This window comes from Pseudonaja textilis, chromosome Z (genome assembly GCF_049901715.1).
Source record: "Pseudonaja textilis isolate UNSWEBS1 chromosome Z, rPseTex1.2, whole genome shotgun sequence".
Classification (NCBI taxonomy): domain Eukaryota; kingdom Metazoa; phylum Chordata; class Lepidosauria; order Squamata; family Elapidae; genus Pseudonaja; species Pseudonaja textilis.
Window position 1 is genome coordinate 88,217,550 of NC_142008.1, and position 23,566 is coordinate 88,241,115.

At 36.8% G+C, this 23,566-nt stretch overlaps 1 protein-coding gene across 3 annotated transcripts in view; it reads right to left on the reverse strand.

The window, feature by feature from the left end:
* The window catches only part of FMNL1 (formin like 1), a 91,516-nt gene that overhangs the window by 32,921 nt on the left and 35,029 nt on the right, over positions 1 to 23,566 (reverse strand). For all 3 annotated transcript variants that reach the window (XM_087917469.1, XM_087917468.1, XM_087917467.1), the window contains exons 2-5: positions 21,099 to 21,182; positions 16,453 to 16,536; positions 14,837 to 14,910; positions 857 to 940 (exon numbers count right to left, since the gene is read on the reverse strand). In XM_087917469.1, coding sequence (XP_087773595.1) covers positions 857 to 940; positions 14,837 to 14,910; positions 16,453 to 16,536; positions 21,099 to 21,182 — 326 coding nt within the window. The remainder of the gene's footprint in view (positions 1 to 856; positions 941 to 14,836; positions 14,911 to 16,452; positions 16,537 to 21,098; positions 21,183 to 23,566) is intronic.

Here is a 23,566-nt window from a genome sequence, read left to right on the forward strand (position 1 = left end):
ATATGACTCATCCATCCTAAGTTGGAAGCACAATTTTAGCAAAAACAGCAAACACTCTTAATAGTATAACATTATATTTCTCTTGCTGGTTCTTTCTTGACACTGTTGGAACTGACTGATATTAACCTTCCTTGGAAAAGTTTTCCAATTGTTGCTGTGCGATTTCAATATTAAAACTAAAAGAAATCTATGTGATGGGAAATCTTGTTTTCCTGCCTCAAACCTGATTTGTGCATAAACAGTTACTATCATCTTTCTTGTTATCAACAAATTTACAAGCTATTTTATTTGAGGTTTAATATATATTGTAATTATTTTGTGCCAATTGATTCATTGGAAAGTTAATTCCTGTCTTAGATTAGGTATCCTAGAATTATTTCACAGAGATGAGACAAGAGTTGAATCAATATATAATCTTGGATAGGTTTCTGATCTTGGACATATAATCAGATACCCAAATTCATGCATATGTATATACAGACAAAATATATGTCGAATTCTCAAAAGATCATGGAAATTATTTCTGTGAGATCAAGCATTTGTTAGACTCTTTCCCCATTAAACAGGATAGCAGGCTTCTCCTGAACATAACCTCAAAATTCCTTTGGTATTTCAAGCAGTTTATAATTAAATAAGGAATTTAATTAATTTAATTATCTCTAGCCAATATCAAACCTAGCTAGAGAGTGACACTACTGAGATAAAGCAGCTACTGGCATGCTTACATTATTGGTTGCCCAGGCTTGTATTCCCCGAACAATTGGACCAAGCAATTCCCAATTTTAAAGCTATGTTTATAAGAGAAGCTTCATCACAATTCTGCTTTGTTCCTTATTATTACTTTTAGTGAACTTACGTGACAGAGCACTGTGCAAAAGCGAGATAATCCACCAACACATCAAGACCTCTATTCTCTTCATTTAGGAACTCCTGCACCCAACTGTGGAGAAGAGAAAACACACATGAATTTACTCTCCCTTGAATGAAAGATGTGGAAGGTAGCACATTTGCTTCAGCCTGGAACTTCTCCAGGACACTTGCTTCTAATAGAAAAGGATACATGAAGCTCAGGTCTGAATTATAGAGTTCTTGGTGCTGTTTGAGCTTTTTTCTTTTCTTGCAAATGTTTTGGCCAGGTAACATCTTCAATGCTAGAAAGGATTCGTTCTCTGTTTACATACAATAACTTGATAGGAGCATTGTTTTATCCTTAATAGTTCCTTGATTAGGCTGTAGCTTACTCTTTGATTGTTTCTCTAAGTTGGTAGCTCCTTGACTAGGATATTTATTGCTTGTTTGTCTAGTAGTGCAAACCCCTGCTTATCTGGGTATTGAGTAGTGAAAGAGGTCTTTTTGAACACCGCTCTCTTCTAGCACTGAAGATGTTACCTAATCAGTAATGAAATGTCTGCAAGAAAGCAGTCAAGCTCAGAAAGAACCAAAGACTCTACAGTGGAGAATACTTGTTTCCATATAATTATTTTTTTTACTAAATCAAAGATTCTTCAAATATGTCATGTTGTAACTATCATAATTCTTTGCCAATATTTAAAGGACAGAAATTTGAGAAAGCCTAGTACTAGCATTCATCTTTAAATGTTTTCACTGTTAATTAACATGCATTGGTATGTATAGGATAGGTTCAAAGGCAATTATCCTAGATGGTATCACTTTAGGTTAAACATGAAGGAATCAGATATTCTGTAATCTCTTCCTACATGGTCTAAGAGGGATTGCACCCACGTCATGGAAAAACTAGATATCTTTCCTTGATATTCTAGCTTTGAAGCTGCATAAAACATCAGACATACTGGCACATTTTTAGCTTGTAATTAGTCATTTCATCACTGCCTAGGGAGAACTAAATTGCCTTTAAGATTATTATTTTTTTGTTATTTAGAAGCAAACTTGAAACATTTCACACTTTTAAATTGGCAATGTTCTACAAGAAAAAATCTTATTTAAGGACATATGAAGAAATAAACTAGTAAAAACTATGATAGATAGATTGTATTGAATTATTTGCAAGAATTCCTAACTTCTCTTAATAAATATTCAGCACTAATAAAGATGATCAATGAACTTATAAACTGAGGATAGATTTTGGAATTCAACTTCCAAGTTCACATGTTACTCATTTCACTAACATTTTCGAGCATGAACTGAAATTTACATTCACATAAATCACTAAAATTGTGGAACAAACACTCGGGCAAGCAATGTCCATTCCCAGAATATCAAGTATTGGGAAGGACACATTCAGTTATGTTGGCATGCCTTCTCTCCTACCTATCCCCATCCTATTCCCAGATCACCCTCATTTTCTGTCATACTCGGTGTTACTCAAAATACTTTCCTCCATTGAAAGTATTTATTTATACCAATGTTTTCAAATCTGGCAACTTTAGGATGATTTCCTCAGCCAACATGGTGAATTAACACTGACTTATACTATGAACATTAAGGCTGAAAGCCTGAATTTCTCCTTTGCACAGAAAAATAAAGAGGTGGAGGATTAAAATACATTTCTGAAATTCTAAAATGATGGAACTTGAGATTTTACACCCATAAAAACCTGTTCTGTCCATCTCCATCCAAAAATTCTGCTTAATTATTTCTTACATTTTTATTTTCCAAACTTTTGTGTTATACAGTTTATTTTTGGGATGTGTTTTTAAATTAGTAGTAGCTAAATAGCAAAACTAAATATGGCACTACTCATACAATTAGCTATTGTGTGGATGGCTTCTTGAAATGCAAAAGCAGAATGGTACCCTACTGTGACAGATGGAAGTCATTAATAGCTGCCATTAAGCTCTTACTTCTCATGCTGGATTTCATTCCCCACCACTCAATGAGTCTTCCATGCAGAAAATGGGAGTTATTTTTCACAGTGCAAACACAAGGGGAATCTAAACTGAGATGGTGCATAGCAAAGTATTGAAGGATAGCTTGCCATTCCAATGAAATGTGTGCAAGTATGCATATATGCCTACATCCTACTTTTGTATCTGTGCAATTCTAATTATACATAGTGTTTTATTAGTCTTTTCTAATCTGATCCAAGGTAGTACCAATTAGCACTATGCATCATTTTGGAATCAAAGGGGAGAAGGTGCTCAGTGCAGTCATATAGCACCTGGTTAATGTAGGTAGGTAATGTACAACAAATTGCAAATATAATGCACCTGCAGCAGCAGGAGGAGGATGGAATTCCTTATCGGCCAAGTGTGATTGGACATCCAAGGAATTTGTCTCCAGTGCATAAACTCTCAGTGAATTCCACTATGTCATGAGAAAATTATTCGGTACCATTCCTGCTGGGCTGCGTTGCCTCTCCTGGTACCCAGGTCCTATATTTCATTCTAATGTGCAATTTGTTTTGTCTTTTACAGTGTCTTGGGCTTGACAGTATCTTTGATCACAAAGTGCTGACAAAACTTGGGCTTGTTGGCTTTCCTTTTATCTCTTCACTGCTTGGCAGGCAATTGGTCCAGAGAGATAAACGCTGTCTCATTCAAGCTGTTAATTATCCTGCATACATCACTGTCCTTAATGGTGTTGGCTGCTGCCTCTAACATGCTGGGGTCACCTTCTCTACAGAGGGCCAAGGCCTTTGCTGCAAACCTCAAAGGACTCATAGAAATAGGAAAAAGAGTGGGATGGAGTTCTTAGCTTAGTTACTGGGAAATGAAATTAGTCAACCAGATTAACCTCCATTGAGGCTGATGTTCATTTTAACAATTAAAATGTAACATCACCCAGACCATCCTTAACACATTTTTCATTCCTCTGGGGCTTCAGCAGAAGGCACACAAATGAGAAATGAATTTATTCTTTTATCCTTTGTCTTGGTTTCTTCTCTTCAGTCATTAGTTTATTCATTCAAAAAATAAGACACTAAAGGAGGACACTAAGTTGGTTTAGAATTACTAGTTAAAGCACTGGGAAAGAAAATTGAAGACTGAACCATGAGACATGGGACTGCAGTCAATGAAATCATTTTAGCTTCCCTCTAAGTTCCCAGCTTGGCCCTGATTCAGAAGATCCTATTGATATTATGTACTGTATTTACCTTCTTCCCAGTCAATAAAATCACAAGCAAAGAAATCATCAGTCTATCCTACTTTAAGCCAGACCAATAGTTTTAGCACACCCTGCCCCTCATTATACCTAATTGCTCATTCCAAACACAGATAGAGAATCCCTATGTATTCTTATCTATTTCAAGGCTGAGAAAGAGAGGATCAAGCCTGGAATTATCTCCTTTCATTACTTCCCCACTTCACAAGCACTTTCTAGGTCAAAACAGATTTTATGAAATAGTTCTTACAAAAACCAGAGATAACATTTAATGAGCTTGAGGTTCAATGCATATGAAGTCATCAGCAGCATAGCAAGGAGAAGTTATCATAAATTATACCAAGCCATAGTTTCTTGATTAAGTCACAAATAACATTAAACTTCTAGTGATGGGCTCACAAACTGCATTCTAAACCTGGAAACCAATAAAGGCACATTATGTGTAATATGTGCACTCCAGCAGTGTTATAATCAGTTTAGTTTCATTTAGTTCAGCATTTCAGATATACTATAAAGGAAACTTTATTTATTCATTCCTTAAATTGTTATGTTCCTCAGCCCCAGAGGATATCAGTGGCCAACAGTGAGAAGCTTCATGTTAAAAAGTCTTCAATAAAAAACGATACCCCCCCCATTAGAAATCTCAACAGCATCATAAAAGATTAAAAATAGATATGCAAAGTCATGTGTATGCATTCTGAATTCAAAGCATTTCTTCCTCCTGAGCTAGCTGAAAAGGCCAGTTCTTAACTGCTCAGCTACAACTCAGGAAGGAACCTCCATATGGAAATAATTCCATAAGCTGGGGCAGTGACTGGAAATACTTTTTTCCTAGATCCCATCAGATGATATATAAGTTGATTCTGAAGGGAGTTGACTCTGTTTGATCTGATTTGACAAGCAAATGGATATTGGATATGTATAACCAAGTTGTCTAGTTATTCAGGTAGCCTTATTCAAACTGTTCAGAATATGAGGACTGGGCCATTTACTTATTAAAAAATTACTTATGCTGAAGTTTACAAACACAAAACCAAACTAAGAATTAAAAGCTTGCCAGAGTTTCAGCGGAGGCGGCCAGTGGGTTGGGGGAGAACTACCAAAAAATCTGGAGACAGTGATAGCTAGCTATCAGACTATTGTGAGCAAAAGCATATAAAATTGAGCTTTAAAGTTAATCCAACAAAAAAATAGAAAAATAATTATAATTACATTGATACACCAACTAAGTTTGGGTGAATAAATATATAACACCAAGGTTTGGGTGTTTGTAACTTGTAGCTTTAAGCACCAAACTGCTTGTAATTAACTAATTAAGGGTGCGGTTACAAACGGCAATAAAAGGCAGTAAGAGAAACGTAACCTCTCTCTGCTTGTTTTATCTGCTTGCTACTGTTTGTTTGCTACTGTTTGCTACAACTGTTTGAATACCTGAACGAAAGGACTATTTCATTGATGTGCTGATATCCTGTGAATACTCAGCGTTGTCTTCAAAAGGAAAGGTATCAAAGGAGAAGATATCTTTACAAGCAGATAAGGATATAGAACTGACTAGTGAATGGACTGAGTTACTGAATGGATATATTTGTGAATGACATATGGACTGATTGACAATGTTTAAACTCTAATTGGATTAAACAACTATTTAAACTAAAAAAACAGTGTTTGTCATCAGTGTGTGTAAACTCTAGGGCCCTTCCTCTCTCATTTGGCTGCCTGGCTTGACTGCTGCTGCACATTCTGTTTGGGGGTTTGCCCCCAATCACTAACATTGGTTATGGGCCCAGTGCGCACAGTCTAACTAACGAGGATATAGCAGTGAGAGTTGGTGTGAGTTGCACATTACTGTAAAAACAAACTGTTTTTTTTTCCAGTAGTTTTTAAATAGCTACATATCTGAAGAGCAATGGCACAAGTAAATTTGCCAAATCTGTCCATGATATCCAGACTAGATGGAACGAACTATGTTTCATGGTCAATGAAATGTAGTTTACTTCTACGAAGAGAAGGTTTGTGGGACATAATAACAAACCCACCAGATGTGACTAACTTAGATCCTAATGTTGAAGAGGATGACAAAAGATACAAGACTATAAACGAAAGAATGAGCAGGCTTTATGCATCATAGGACTGTCTCTCTCTGACCAGCAACTTATCCATATCCGTGGAGAGGAAAATGCTGCAAACTGCTGGGAGAACCTCAGGAAGATATATGTTCGGGACAGTGTAGGAGCTCATATATATCTTACACGCAAACTATTTGAACACATCTTCAGAAGAATGGAGACATGTTAACTCATTTAAATTGTATGAAGAGCATTTTTCAGGAATTACAAGAAAAAGAGCTTATATTTAATGAGTTGCAACAAGTATACATCATACTGTCTTCATTAGATCAAAGCTATGATGATTATGTGACTGCTTTAGAAGTATTGCCAAAAGATAGTTTATCATTAACCGAGATTACCGGCAGGCTATTAGAAGAAGCCAGAAGAAGTGTGAACGTGACCAGCTGAGAGAAGATAAACCTAATAAAGAAGAGAAATTATCTTCAAAGCTTGAAAGAAACCAACTAAGTAAATTAAAGCACCCGGAAGAAGAGAATTTATCTTCGACGGCATACACAATTAAAAAGTGTTTTAATTGTGGAGGCAGAGGACATTTGGCAAGATTCTGCAGAAAAGAAAAAAACCAGAATGTAAAAAAGCCAAAGAAATCTTTTGAACTAGCCACGTTTAGCAACTGTGATGTGAAGAATGATTTATGGGTGGTGGACAGTGGTGCATCCCACTGCATCACGAGAGATAAGACAAAATTTATAAAACTGTCTTCAAGCTCTCAACATATATCACTTGCTAATGGCTGGAACCTCAAGGCCAAGGGAGAAGGTATTGCATACTGTCCATGCTTAAACCAGGATATAAAAATGTTGTATGTACCACAGTTAAAGGTGAACTTGCTTTCTGTAAGGGTATTAGACAAACTAGGTTATGTAATTACATTTAAGGATAATAATTGCATAATTGAAAAAGATAACAAAAGGGTAACTGCAGCTTTAAATGGAACACTGTATGTATTACATGATAGTAAGAAAGGGGAGGCACAGACTGTATTTAACAATATAAAGCCTCATAATGAATGTATCCATTTATTGCATAGGCGTTTGGGGCATGTAAATTTTAAAATGCTAAAACGTACAGTAGAGTTATCTGATGGAATAAGGTTAAAACCGTGTGATAAATATTTGCGTTGTAATGTCTGCTGTGAAGATAAGAGTAAAATATTGCCTGCAAATAGGCTAAATGGTTTCAAAACTAAAGAACCTTTAGAAGTAGTATTTGCAGACATTATAGGTCCAAAGAAACCCAGTATGGGGGTGCTCAATATATACTGAGCATTATGGACCATTATTCTAGATATGGGTTTTGCTACCTAATGAAAAGCAAAACTGAAACACATCAACATTTCTTCAACTGGTTAAAATTTGCAGAAAGAAAGACTAAATGGCAACTGATAACCCTGGTGACAGATAATGGTACGGAATTTGTTAACAGCAAATTCCAGAATAGATTAAAGGTAGCTGGAATAGAGCACAAGAAATCTGCACCATACAGACCACAACACAATGCATTTATTGAGAGAAGAGGCCAAACACTACAGGCAATGGTTAGAACAATGTTAACTGATTCTGGATTACCTGATTCTTTGTGGGGGGAGGCCACAATGTGTGCTAATAACATATTAAACAACGTTGTTAATACAACTACTGGTGAAATACCATTCACCATGTGGCATGGCAGGAAGCCTGATCTGAGTTACCTGCACACATTTGGTGCACCAGCATGGGTGCATATCCCTACATAACTCAGGCGTAAAGGGCAACACAGAGCTAAACAATTATTCTTCGTTGGTTACCAAGCAAACCATAGGGCATATAGATTTTGGGAGAAAGGCACATCTAAGGTGTTATGTAGTGCCAATGCCCAATTTCTAGAGCACGTAGGATGGGATAAGTTAGAACAGGATAACAATAAAGAAGTAATTATTGAATCCTATAGAAATCCCATTAATTATCCCTGTAACTTTAAGAATAAAGTAAAGAGACAAATACAGGCAGAGATAGAGCCCATAAAGGAAGAAATAGTACCAATAGCTGAGCAAGCTGAGGAACATGAACAGGTAGTAATTCAAAAAAGTCCTCATACAAGCCCAGCAATTCCCAGAAGAACTACACGAATATCTAGACCGCCTGATAGATACCAGGCTAACACAGTGTGCCAGATTAATAAAGTTCCATATACTGTAGATGAAATAAACATGTATCCTACTAAAGATAAGGAAAGTTGGTATGCAGCAATGAATAAGGAATTGAAATCCTAAAGGATATGAAAGTATATGAAAATGCGAGATTACCTGTTGATATAAAACCCATTGGCTGCAAATGGATTTTTAAGATAAAAACTGAAAAAGATGGTAATATAATCCATAAGGCACGATTAGTAGCTCAAGGTTTTAGACAAGATGCCAATGACTATGATGAGGTATTTGCACCTAGCCTTAAAGCAGCAACATTAAGGGCAGCTTTAGTGTGGGCAGCAAGTAAGAAATATATAGTCAACCATCTAGATGTAGAAACTGCTTACTTGCACGCTCCACTAAGACATACTGTATACATGAAAAAACCTATTGGATTTAAAGGTGAAAATAATAATGATTATTGGTTGTTAAAAAAGAGCCTCTATGGTCTTAAACAATCAGGCTATGAATGGAACCAGTATATTGTAAAGAAACTAAACAATATAGGGTTTAAAGCTGGTTTAGCCGATCCATGTCTATTTAAAAGGGAGACAAATGGGAAAATATCATCATTATTATTATTCACAGATGATATTGCTTTGATTACAGAAACTAATGATGAAGCCAATAAAATAATAGCATCATTAGCTAAGAAAATAAAAATCAAGCAATTAGGTGAGATAAAGAAATATCTAGGTGTGAATATACTGAAAACACAGAAAGGTTTTAAGATATCTCAGGAGGATAAGATATCTAAATTGCTAATAGATTATAAGATGGAACTTTGTAAGACTGAAAAGACTCCAATGAGTCAGGATATTTGCAAAATGGATACTCAAAGTCCCAAGTTTGATAAGGTAATATATCAATCTTTGATTGGTAGCTTATCATACATTAGCAATTGGTCAAGGCCAGATATTGCTTATGGTGTTAATCAACTGGCACGACATAATAATGATCCACTTCAATGTCATTGGAAGGCATTAAAGAGAATTTTAAGGTATCTTAAAGGAACATTACACCATGCACTGTATCTAGAACCAAAAGGTGATCTAATACTGAGTGCTTATGCAGATGCTAGTTTTGCATCAGAAAGAGACACAAGAAAGTCGACTTCAGGAACAGCCATAATGCTGGGTAAGACATTAATAGGTTGGAAGTCAATAAGACAACAGCATATAAGTTTGTCTACTATGGAAGCAGAATTCTCCTGTTTGTCATTATTATGTACTGAATTAATCATGTATAAGCAGATGATGAATGACATGGGATTAACTGTAAATTATCCTATAATTGTACATGAAGATAATCAGGCAGCAATTCAAATGGCCACAAATATTGCAGTAAAAACTAGGAGCAAGCATACAGATTTAAGGTACTTAAACATTAGACAATCTGTAAAGAGTAAAATGATACAGCTGGAGTACTGCATGTCGGAGGACAATATAGCTGATAACTTTACTAAAGCCCAAGGTGCCATTAAGCACCAAGAGAGTTGTGTAAAGTATGGTTTTAGATTGTAAGGGTATTGTATATTTATATCACCCAAAAGGGGAGAATGTTGGGTATAACATTGATACACCAACTAAGTTTGGGTGAATAAATATATAAAACCAAGGTTTGGGTGTTTGTAACTTGTAGCTTTAAGCACCAAACTGCTTGTAATTAACTAATTAAGGGTGCGGTTACAAACGGCAATAAAAGGCAGTAAGAGAAACGTAACCTCTCTCTGCTTGTTTTATCTGCTTGCTACTGTTTGTTTGCTACTGTTTGCTACAACTGTTTGAATACCTGAACGAAAGGACTATTTCATTGATGTGCTGATATCCTGTGAATACTCAGCGTTGTCTTCAAAAGGAAAGGTATCAAAGGAGAAGATATCTTTACAAGCAGATAAGGATATAGAACTGACTAGTGAATGGACTGAGTTACTGAATGGATATATTTGTGAATGACATATGGACTGATTGACAATGTTTAAACTCTAATTGGATTAAACAACTATTTAAACTAAAAAAACAGTGTTTGTCATCAGTGTGTTAAACTCTAGGGCCCTTCCTCTCTCATTTGGCTGCCTGGCTTGACTGCTGCTGCACATTCTGTTTGGGGGTTTGCCCCCAATCACTAACAATTTTGTTTTATTTAAAAAAAATTTTTTTGGGTGTCGAGAATCACTTGGTGAGATGGGTGGCTATACAGAATGAACAAATTAAAACATTACTGTTCTTGTATCATTTAAAGCTTCACTTTATTATTTATTGATTATATTTGTATACTGCCTGACTTGCAACTCAGGGAAGTTAACAGGTGAAACACGAAACAAAAAGCAATAGTAAAAACAAATCAGCACCAGAGCCTTCAAACTGCAAGCAATGCAATTGACTCAACAAGTAAATCAATAAGTCCAGAATAGCCAGTACCAACATTAACCACTCAGTCTGGTAGCTGCCAGATATCATTTAAAAAGCCAGTGATCCCAGAGCATATACTTTATTGATGAGATGTGGGAAGTTTGCAAGATACAATATTAGAACCCATAATTTTATTTGGACCCTACAATGTCTTTGCTATGTAAGTAAGGTCAGAACAGGACTGCCACTGTTTGCAAAACTAAAAATAGACTTTCTGTGTAAGCCCTGAGGATACCTTCTTGATTAATCAATTTGCACGTCAAACCTGGAGAACAAATGGCATGAAATAGTTTTTCCTGACTGTTCTATAACTATGGAATTTTCTTCCTATCCAGAAACTCATCAGAAATTTGAGTGTTTGAAAAAAAGATTATAAATAGCTATTTAACAAACAAGGGCCTTATCTCATGGCTTTGAACTGTTGACATACCGTATATTACAGAATGTAACTGCAATTTCAATTTCTATTTAAATATATGCAATACATTAATTTAAGCTGTTATTCTTATTCAGCCCTAAGGAAAGTTAGCAGGCCAAAAATGGAATGAAGGAAAGAAATATTAAAACAATCACACAGATTCTAAGCACTCTCCATCCTCCCAACTGTATCTGCAGTTGACATACTCTCCGGAAGAACATCCAATCTATTTCAGACCAAGGGGCACCATCCTCTATTCCTTGTGTTCACATCTTTGGTTCCTGGATTGGTCCATCAGGAAGGTGAGGTCTGTTGGATCAGTTTGTCCAGGAGCCTTCTGGATCCTGGTACTTTACATAGAATGGGGAGTTTCCTGAGATTGTGTTGAGCTGTTAAACTGAGATTTTAGTCAATACTTTGAATGAATGGAGGATGACAGCCTTTCATTGGATTGCTCTTAAGCAGCATCTCTCTGTCTAGCAATCCTAAATGCCTCTTGGTTTACTGAGAAGTTCTAGGAAATGAAGCAACAGGAGAAACATCTATGGCACTGTTGGAGAAAAACTGGGAGCAACTCTGATTAGACAGGTAGAAGACTTTAGATTAAGGAGTATCTTATGTCAGTAAGAGCAATAAAACATGATTTTTTTTCACTCTTAGCATACGTGCCACCCAAGTGACCATATTCATGGTAAGCTGTACTTTTTTAGAAAGCGAATGTCCTGATGAATATCTTAGAGATGATGTGAGGGCCGCACTAGGTTTCTGATAGGTACAATCATGCTGGTTATTATTTCTGACTAGGAGAATCCCACTGAAGTGGGTTAAGCTCTATTATCTGGGAGGAGTTGAGCCTATCAGTCTTGAAGAATTGCATAGGGTTTTCTGAGCTGTGAGTGAAAGTCATTCAAAGTCAATCATTCAAAGTAGGTAAGATCAGGAAATAGAAACAGCAAGGATTCCAAGCACGCATTTTATTGCTATAAGGTAGCAGAATAGAATCCTGAAAGCCTGTCAGAGCTCTTTCTCTTTCCAAACAAGATCAAGGTAGGGATATTTTGAGTTTCTTTTCACTTTCTTGGGGCTGAGTTATCTTTTGTTTTTCCGTCAGTGATTCATTGTTCCCTTTTTCTTTTTGAAGGCCAAATCCAGACCCTTTAGATCCATGTTTCTTGTGATTAATCAAAGCCATCTGGGAGAGGACACATGGTTAGGTCCAGGTGGCAATGAATTTATCTTTGAAAGAAGCAGTGATATCCCCCTTCCTTGTCACTGGACCCAATTACGCTAGATATTTTTTCTCCAAACTCCCTTGAGGGGCGGAATCAAAGAGAATGGGCTGCAGTTCCAGGGAACCTTGGATTAAGGAGATTGTGGAGTATGGGATGCTTCTCAGTAAGGATTCAGACTGGAGAATAGTGCTGAGATAACTTAGTGGATGATCTCTGGTGGGCTGGGGATGATGTAATTCTCCTGCTCGTCCTTGATCTTGATGTGGCTTTTGATACCATTTATCATAGCAACACTTGGACTAGCTTTGGGAGTAGGGGGCACTAATTTATAGTAGTACTTCTTGATAATCTAACCAGTTGAAATCTTGATACACTGATATGTTGATAAGATAGAAAAAAATGTGGATTAGACAGTACCATCATCAGATGAATGAGTAATTGGTTAACCAATCACGCTTAAGATTAGTCCTTAATGGAACTGCATCTACATGAAAGGAAGTATGCAGTGGGCTATTTCAAGGCTCTGTTTTAGGCCCAGTAGACTTCAGTATCTTCATAAATGATTTAAATGAGGGGATAGAAGAGGAAGTCATCAAATTTGCAAATGAGCTGGCAGGAATAGACAACACTCCAGAGCATAGGCTCAAGATACAGATGGATTTTGACAGACTTAAACACTGACTGAGCTGTATCAAACAAAATGAAATTCAGTGATGAGAAAAGTAAAAGTACACACTTAGGCAAGAAAAACCAAATGCACAGATATAGAATGGCTAGTATCTGGCTCAGTAGTAGTAACTGTGAGAGGGATCTTGGGAGTCCTAACAAACAATCACTTAAACCTGAGCCAGCAATGTATGGCAACCAACAGAAAAGCTTACACAGTCCTAAACTGAATCAACAGACAGACTCAAGATCATATGAGGTATCTGTAGTACTTTATAATGCCTTGGTAAGACCACATTGGAACATTGCATCCAGTTTTGCTCACCACAATATTAAAAAAAGATGTTGAGATTCTAGAAAGAGTGCAGTGAAGAGTAACAGATATGATTAGGGAACTGAAGGCTAAAACATACGAAGAACTGTTGCAGAAATTGGGAATATCTAGTTTAATGAAAAGAAGAACAAAGAGTAACATGATAACTGTGTTCCAATATTTGAGGGGCTGCCATAAAGAAGTGGGGGGTGTCAATCTGTTCTCCAAATCACCTGAAGGCAGGAGAAGAAGCAATGAATGGAAACTAATCAAGGAGAGAATCAACCAGAAATAAGGAGAAATTTCCTAATGGAACAATTAATCAATTGCTTGCCTTCAGAAGTTGTGGGTGCTATCTATGGAAGTTTTTAAGAAGAAATTGGATAACCATTTGTCTGAAATGGTATAGGGCAGTGGCCCTCAACACTTGGGCACCAGGGACCGGTTCTGTGGAGAGAGTTTTTTCTGCAGACTGGAGTGGGTGTGGTTTTGTGTAAAAACATGAATAGTTATGAATACATGGATACATATAAGAAAAATAAAAGAAACAATAGGACAGGGGCGGTAGGCACATTGGTGCGCTTATGCACGCCCCCTACAGACCTCTTAGGAAAGGGGTGAGGTCAATAGTAGAAAGTCTGTCTGCATCCCATGGATGGGGCTTCGATTGTTTGCACAGCCAGGTTTTTGGTATACCGCGGACCAGTCCTGGTTGAGCAGGAGGTTGGACTAGAAGATCTCAAAGGTCCCTTCCAACTCTGTTATTCTGCTTTCTTTGGGATAACTCCATTCAGTAGTTCCATTTTGGGACTAATTCCACCTTTCCTTGTAGAAAGGGAGAGATAGAATTTCATGGTTTGGATCTCTTATTCCTATTTAATCTATTTAACCTATTCTTATTTAACATCTACCAGAGATTGTTGGGGGAGGTTATCCAATGGCATGGAATCAGGTATTATCAGTATGCTGATTTGTACATTTGTATATTTTGTACATCTTAATCCCTGGCCATCCAAGCAACATTATCAATGTTCTATCCCAGTACCTGGAGACTGTTAGGATGTAGGAGGGGAGTTAACAAGTTTAGGTTTAACCCTACTCAGGCCATTTGGATTTTTACCCATTGAGCACAATCGGAAATGCTCTGTATTCTTGCCCAAACATAACGTCTTCTGTCTCCAATAGGCACAGCATTCTTTGGAGCATTTGTTTTAAAAAGTATTATTTCTAACTGTAGAAAGCAAACAGAGTACAATTTTTGTAAAATATAAAACTATTTTGAGAATTCATTCGTTCATTTGTTGATTTGTTCATTCAATTTCTATAGCTGCCTACCTCAGTCAATGACTCTGAATGAGTTGGAGAGTGCACAATAAGTAAGTGAATAATCAATGAATTTGTTTTCACTGATACTCACCCAATGTGGTTTGTCCTCAAGGATATCTCTAATTCCCGAAGAACCTGGGTAGATTCTTGAACTCGTCTCTTAAACTGGGTAAAGAAAGCATATAAAATTAAAAACCCATATAAATTACAAATCTGGCATATATTTATCTAGCTATATATGCATTATATAATGTCCTGGGTTTGAAAAAGTATCTACACATCAATGGGAAATAATATAGGTAGCATTAGGAATTTCAGACTGTGAATATGTCTTGCAATCAATACTGAATTACAACACTATGTTTTTTTACTGATTGCATTTTTATATTGATTGCAGGAAGACTATGGTTATGAGCAAAGAAAAATCATACAGCCACAGAGCAAATGATGAAAGTACCCTAATAAAGAGATATGTTCCAATATTTTTCACATTTGTTCAATAGTCTTAGTTATTCAAAATTTAAATCACTAAGACTATAGGAACTGTGAGTTTCTGGCAGGTATATCAAAGCATACAAATCATTCAAAACTGATAAATTTTTATTACTAAAATGTGGATCTTTAAGAGTCAAGCTTTTTGATAGAAAATGCAGGTGTGTGATATCAATTAAGAGAGTGATTCCAATGCATCTCCTCAACCTAAGGCTGTCTGAGCATGTCCTATTTTACTCATAGCACAATGATTCCTGCAAATTATACTTCCATGTTTCTGGCCAGATCCAGAAAGAAATATTGTGCATGTCTTTTGTGTTAGATGCACAGGTGTTGCTATAGACAATTTAGAAAATGTAAATGTGCTTCCCATCCCCCCTGCCCCACATCCCCTGTCAGGCCTGTATCATCACTTGCTCTGTGTAAAGGATCCTGTGACTTCATTTCTTTTTCAATAATGCTCATTGTATTTTATCTACAATTGCTTTCATTGTTTGCAAGCTAGTGAAGGATTGTTTCTCTGAAATACAAATAGCTGCAATAAATAAATAATAAATAAATTTGTAACTGCGTGCAGAATAGCAATTTCTACTCATTCAGGAAATCAAAAAGTTACTTTAAAAAAAGATCAGCTTTATTTGCCTGCTGAAGATTTTTGTTTGGTTGTTTTTTGTTCTGTTTTTCCTAAAAGTAAAAGCAGTTTTAGGGAAGAAAACTATGACAAATGGCTGCTAGTGGTTTTTCAGCAAAAGGACATCTTTCTGACTTTTACTGTATGTAAAAGTAGACAGCCTGGGTCTGATAAGGTCATCTTTTCAGAGATATTTCCTTACTAGATTCCTCAACTGTGATAGAATGTCTAATTAGTGCTTTCACTGGAAAAAGCTGGAATACATTCAGATATATATCTGCCTGAAAATAGTCCATGTTGAATTGTATAGCACAGTCAAACATCAGCACAGGAAATGTCTTATTCTATTTTGTATTATGTCATAAAGCATTTTATGATTATTTTTATGTCATAAAATGTTTTATAAAGTTTGCCACATTTGAAATCTACAGGAGTCACTGGTCCAAGATTTTGGACACGTTCTGTAAATTAATCCACTTGAGGTATATTGGTTCCAAAATTATTGCTCTATGATGCTGTATTTTGCCTAATTAAAGGTTATGGGAATGAATATTTTAGACATATATAGATTAGCTACAAGTTACCTTTCCACTGAATCCACCTGTGTCTAAATAGCTCTTCAGTTTCTGGATATAGGCAGATGGCGGGTTTTTGACCTGGAATCGTTCCTACAGATAGGCAAAGATAGGATGGAAGAAGAGAAACAACACTTATTTTCATTAAATCCATGAGGAATACAGAGGGTTCTGAAAAGGCAAACATGTTATGAGGACAGGCAAGTTAGGTATCGCTTTTTATCTTTTGGTAGCAGATGCTGAGGACACTATTGTTAAACATAGACATATTGCAGGTTTGGGTTTGCTTGTAAGAAGGTCGCAAAAGATGATCAGATGACCATGGGACACTACAACCTCATGAATATGAGTCAGTTGCCAAGTAGCTGAATTTTGATTGACCATGGAGTTGCTGCAAAAGTCATAAATCTAAAAAATGGTCATAACTCACCTTTTTCAGTGAGTTACTGAGATTTTGAACAGTCACTAAACAAACTGTTGTAAGTTGAGGACCACCTGTTCCCCACCAGTTTCGATCATAACAATACCCATCTCTTAAAACACCCTTAGCCTGCAAAGTGTACACTTTGGAATGTGCTTTCAAAGTTCTATGGTTTTCACCCAACTCTGGTCATTGCAAACTGTAAACTTTCTAGAATCAGTGGATCTGTAAAAAGAGGTTGCAGATAATCCCTTCCATACACACGGTTTAAATATAAAATTCAAATCATTTAGTCCCGTTTAAGTCCTCCCTGCTTTTTCCCCCCCATAATAACTGCATTGCATCACCACAATATGACACAATGTTTCACAAGAGTGATTGTGTGCTGCCTCCTGTTCTTATTTTCTGAAGCACAAGTGCTGAAGCATTTGCTTCAAAAGATTATGCAATAATTAAAGAGGATAAATTGTTAACATTGTACAAGTTTAAAACTTGGACGTGTGATTGAATTAAAGTGTCTAGGAAATAGAGTAAGGCAGGAACGTCCTCAGACTATGGTAAAAGCTTCTACTTTATTTTAGCTCTCACCATTTTGGTGTTTTTTTTTTAACCACTCCCTGCAGACATCCCCGGAGCAGTTCATGAAAAAATGAGACAGTTGACAAAGTGATGTGTATGTGTACATACATGTTTAAAAAAAGGAATTGTTCTTTGTATGCCTGTTGGCTAATGCTTTCTTGAATTATGTGCTTGGGAAAGAATTTTTAATTCTACATATTTATGATAGTTTTGCAGAGTGTATGTTTAAAACATTGGCCTGCAAAAAATCTGAATGATCAGAAGCATTCATCTTGTCTTTTGTAGCCTGAGGTCTAAGAGATATGAAAAATTCAAAAACTCAGCTGCTCCCATCTGCAAAAGTGAGGGTGCTGCTTCCAGCATGCCTTTCAGATCCATAAAAGAACCCCTTTCTTTACAAGTGGATGACCCCGAGATGCCAATGGTAGGGCAGAAAATAATCTTTGTGGTGGATACGGGCAGACATCAGCTTACAATCATTTGTTTAGAGACTGATCAAAGTTGCAATAGCACTTTAAAAAGTGACTTGTGACCATTTTTTGCACTTACAACCATTGCAACTTCCCCATGTGATCAAAACTCAGAAACTTGACAACAGCCATGTATTCACAATAGTTGCAGTGTCCCAGGATCACGTGATCATGTGACCCTTTTGCAACCTCCTGACAAGCAAAGTCAATGGGGAAACCAGATTCAACTAACAACCATGTTACTAAACTTTAAAACTGCAGGGATTCCCTTAACATCTGTGGCAAGAATGTGTGTAAAATTGGGCCAAACGTAACAACTGTCTTGCTTAGCAACGGAAATTTTGGGTTCAATTGTGGTCATAAGTCGAGGATGACCTGTAATTAGAAGCTGTTCATGCATCTTCAACATTGTTTTACATAACTATTGAGGTAAATGGTTTGACTCATGGCAGGGCTGCTCCCTCTTTGTTTATTTGTTCCATTTTTCTGTGAGCTACATTCTGTATCCCTTGGCATTTTTCATTAAGAATTTCATTTACAACACAACAGCAGAATTAACTAGGCTTCCTGGGGGCAGTATGCTTAGCACATTGATTTTGTTCAGTCACTAAGTTGTGCCCAACTTTTCACAATCCCATGGACCAAAGCACGCCAGGCTCCTCTGTCCTCCCCAATTCATGTTCATTGCATCAATGAATGCCAGATACTAAGCTTAATTTGAAGCAGGACACAGGCGTTATTTATTTAATGGTTTAATTCAGGAGTGTCAAACTCGCATTGTCACAACAGCATCACATGACTTATCAGCACTTTTTTCCCTTTCTCTAAATCAGGCGTGGGCATGGCCAGCACATGACGCCTCTGGCCCGGGAGTTTGACAGCCTTGGTTTAAATGATCTGTGAACTCACCACTTGCTAATCTAATTAGGAGTCAATATGTTTTCACTTAGCAACAAGTGACTGAGTTAAATGTTCTGGGTGAAGATAGCTATACAGGGGCCATTTATGTCCTCCCAATCAAAGATCAACAGGAACATCTATACTATCCACACTGCCACTTCCTATATGATTCATGCTAAGTGAAGACCAAGCTTTTTTCGTGGGGTCCATCACTCACTCAGCTGTGAGCTAAAGCAGACACGAATAAGTTCTACTTCACAAGGATCCTGTGACCTGAGATCATTCAATCACAGAACAGTGAGTGAGGCATTTTCTTGATTCCTAACTGCCCACCCAATGAACACCTTAAGATAACTCTCTGAATTAAAGGTCATTAGGAAATCACCCTGTGCCAGAGCTGTTTTAGCAGATCTTTGAAGAACTGGATCACAGAGACATTCGCATAGCCCAGAATGAGTCATTCTTCTCTTTTTCTCTTCAGCATCATTCGCAAGCCTGTATCTTTATTAAACTGAGGAATATATAGTTTCACAGCATGAACAGGTGCCATTTCCCCCATGTGTCTCTGCCAACAGCTTGTTTTCACAAGGGACCCTTAAGTAACCACCTTCCTTGTTTAACTCAGAATGGAGAAACATCATTTCTTCATCACTACTAAACTGATGATGGCAACTCAAAAGAAGGAACAGCTGTTTGTTTTGACACAGCCACTTTCATATGTACCCATTTAGCTTTGGCAGGATTCTGAAATGTTTCAACCAAGGTGATAGTGGATTGATTTCTTTCTTTCTTTCTTTCTTTCTTTTCTTTCTTTCTGCTTAGATTTGTATCACGGTGTGGCTACTTTAATTTTGGCTTAGCAGAAAGTGTGAACCTCACAAACAATGGTTTAGACAAAAAACCAATTTAATATTAAATATGAGTCCAGTGAAAAATGCTTCTTTTGATGCCACTTTTGGTTCACCTGGATAGGTACAAACAGACCTAAAGCATACTGCCCCCAAGAAACCTAGTTAATTCTGCTGTTGTGTTGTAAATGAAATTCTTAATGAAAGTAAATCTGATTTAATGTAGAAAATCTGATTTAGTGCTCTGACAAACTGGTGTACTTCCTTTTAACCCAAATGCAATGCAGTGAGATTTGACTGAGAGGTTGAAATCTGCCTAGCAGATCTTCTGAATTTATACTTTTGGCCTTATTCAAATAGCTAATGAAAGCATGTGACCAGGGATAAAATTATGCTTATTGCTTCTATCCAAAATAAATTTCTGTTAACACCTGAAGGACAAATTGGTATCCATAGAAAATTAGATGGTTGTAAAGAGCAAGATAAGTGTACATGGTGAATGCAACCAGAACCTCATAAATTGGTCTTCTCAAAGGCTAAGCTACTTGTATTAGGACATCAACTCTGAACTCTGATGCCTGTGATCCTTGACAGATCTACTTAAGGTATTTTATTTTCCTCTAACAGTTTCCTGTGGGAAAGTAAAGATAGAAATAGCCTTGTTTATCCAGTCTTCTGAAGGACAAACCACACTAGACCTCTAATTATACTGAACTGCCACAGGTGTCCTATCATGGATCCTTGACATTTATCATGTTAGGTAAGAGCTAAAACAAGCATGACTATAATACTATTCACAAACACCAAAATGCTTGTGGAATATCCTTCACTGCTTGTAAGTTCTCTGCCCAAACCTATGTTTTAGACCCTTTCTTTTAAAAATAAAATAATAGGTAGGTATCAAGTTGCAAACCAAAGCTACAGACTTTCATATAATCCTTTGTTTGGAAACACATCTTTACCTATTAAGAAAATAGCACCCTCAAAGGTAAATTTAGAGGGGGCGAGAAATGCCTAAAGGCAACTTCAAGAAACACATTTAACATTTTTCTAAGCATTTTGCTATTGGTTCTTCCCTTTATAATAGCCACAGAATACTTTAGAAGATTGATTGCTTGTCATCGCATCTTCTCATCACTCCTTATCACCCATCCCCTCCCACTTGTGACTGTATGACTGTAACTTTATCGCTTGTATCCTTACGATTTATATTGACTGTTTCCTAGTATGATTTGATTGCTTATTGTAGCCTATGACTATCACTAAGTGTTGCACCCTATTCTATTCTATCAAAAAATCAGAAATGATCACCAGCCACAGATACGACGACTCCCAAATTCTCAAGTGTATCAGGAGCTTTGACAATTAAACCACCTTGGAGGCTATTTTAAATTATGATTCATATAGCTACTTTAAATAGAGCAGTCCATCTCTTACCTGGTCACATATTAATTCCCATTTCTTTTCATTGTCATACTGGCCCAGAAGCCTCATTTTGTCTGGTGGCAGATTCATAGAATTCTAAAAAAAAAAAAAAAAAAAGGGGGGGGGAAGAAGAGAAAGTTTATTGTTTATACAGAATAATTGCATAACAAGAATTGCGATATGATCAACCACGTAAAAGTTTTTCATGCAGGAAGTCCTCGGCTTATGAGCACAGTTTAGCCCGAAATTTATGTTGCTAAGAGAGACATTTGTTAAGTGAGTTTTGTTCCATCTTACAACCTTTTTTGCCACAGTTGTTAAGTGAATCACTACAGCTGTTAAGTTAGTAACATGGGCATTAAGTGAATGGCCTTGTTGGAAGGTTGCAAAAAGTAAACAAATGATCCTGGGAGATTATAACTGTCATAAATATGAGCCAGGTGCCAAGCATCTGGATTTTGATCATGTGATCATGGGAGTCTTGCAATGGTCATGTGTAAAAAAAAAACGATCACTTTTTTCAGTGCCACCGTAACTTTGAACGGTCACTAAATAAATGGTTATAAGTTGAGGAGAATCTGTAATGCTGGAGAAAATAGGCAAGGCAACAGGAGAGCAATTTGAGGGTACACAGAGAAGGCTTCAGCTGTGCAATCATAACTTTCATCTTGAGGGGTTTATTTTTTGTCTCCAAATGTCTCTGCTTTAAGTTGTACGAGGGATTTATTTGACCCATTTATAGTGAGTTGCTCCCACAACCTTTTCATCCAAGTTTTCTATGAAACTATACTTAATCCATTTTCTTTATTTTTACCAGACAATCTTAATGCAGATACAAATATATTCCATGCTAGGAGATCTTCTGCAGAGATTCTTTGTTCTGTGTCAGCAGCATCTGATACTTGGGGGTGGGATGGAGGGAATTCCCCTCTTATGGTTATTTCCTCTAAGGATTTTTTTTGTACTTCTGAAAGTTGTTAGAATTGGTATTTTCCTCTTCTGTATGGATGATGCCATTTTGGCTTATTATAAGAGGCTCGTACCTAAACATCCACTATAGGGGGAAAAATCAGTTCTGTACAGGGACGGCAACAGATAGCAAGTGGGGCTAGTGGTTAATTGATGAGGAAAAAGGAATAATATAAATGCAGAGGGTGGGGAATCATTTCCAGGGATCATCTTAAGAGCAATTTTAAAAATCTGGCTCCTCTAAATTGTATGATTTGAGTGTACATTTTCCATTTTTATTTGAGCTTCCCAGAGTCCATAATAGGGACAGCAGTTATATGCTGTTCTCCACCTTCCACTTAAGGTAGGAGAATATCTGCACTGCAGTATGGAAATTCCATTAAATGGAAATTAAACTTTCCTTGGGATGACCTGCTAAATTAAGTCTACCAATAGTCGCATGCTACTCAAAAGGACTAGCTCATTGTATAAAGCCAAATAATGCTCATATTCATGGACTGGTGTGTTCCTCTTTTGCTTCAACATAAAGAACAACAACAAAAAAAGAAGTCTTTGACTCCTTGTGATTATGCTTGAATGAAATCAGCATGTATTTTGAGGAGATTATCTCAGTGGCAGGAAGTTGCAGGCTGGCTGGGTGTTTGGTTCTTGCAACCATTCTTTCTCAACCCAACCTGTTCTCATTTCCCTAACAACTTGCTGATTGAACCATTCCACGCAGGATGGAAAAACAGACCATTGGTCAAAACTGACTGGTGATGTGCCAGTTTCCTTAACAACAGAAAACACAAATAAAGGTGAATATTTATTTGATTGATTGATTGATTGATTTGATCCGTCAATCGCTTACAAGATAATAGGTATAAGGATAAACTTAGTTATGGATACAAGAAATGAGTACATATAAGAAAAATAAAAGAAACAATAGGAGAGGGACGGTAGGCACTTAGGTGGGGGTTGAAATTAGGGGTCCTTGATGCTCTCTGAGCTTGTGCTAGTAACTGATTATGTTAATTTGTTAGGTTAATGAAACACCTGTAAGAAAGCAATCAGGCTCACAGAGCACAGAAGACCACTCCCCCCAAAAACACTAAATTAAATAAAAACTTTCCTTGATCCATGTGAAAAGGTTTTCTTGGCTTCCAATACAGATTTACCAAATCATCTACTCTGAGTTGAAATTATCTCAAATCATAATTAATTAAGTTCCTAGTTTAAGCCTTTATCTTAACCCTTTAGTTTGATTTGAGATTGCCTTAATATAGTCTGCAAGTAAAATGAACTATCAAGGAAAAAAAGACTGAAAGATATCCAAATTTCTTAAAGCAGCTAGCCGGTGTTCAAAAATGAATCCTTTATCTAGGTTTGCCAATTTTAATTCGCCTAATGAACATATGCTTCACTTAATAGTGATTTGCTTAACACTCGCAAAAAAAAAAATTCATAACATCAGGCACGGCTCACTTAACTACCTCACTTAGCAACAGAATTTCTGATCCCAACAGTGATTA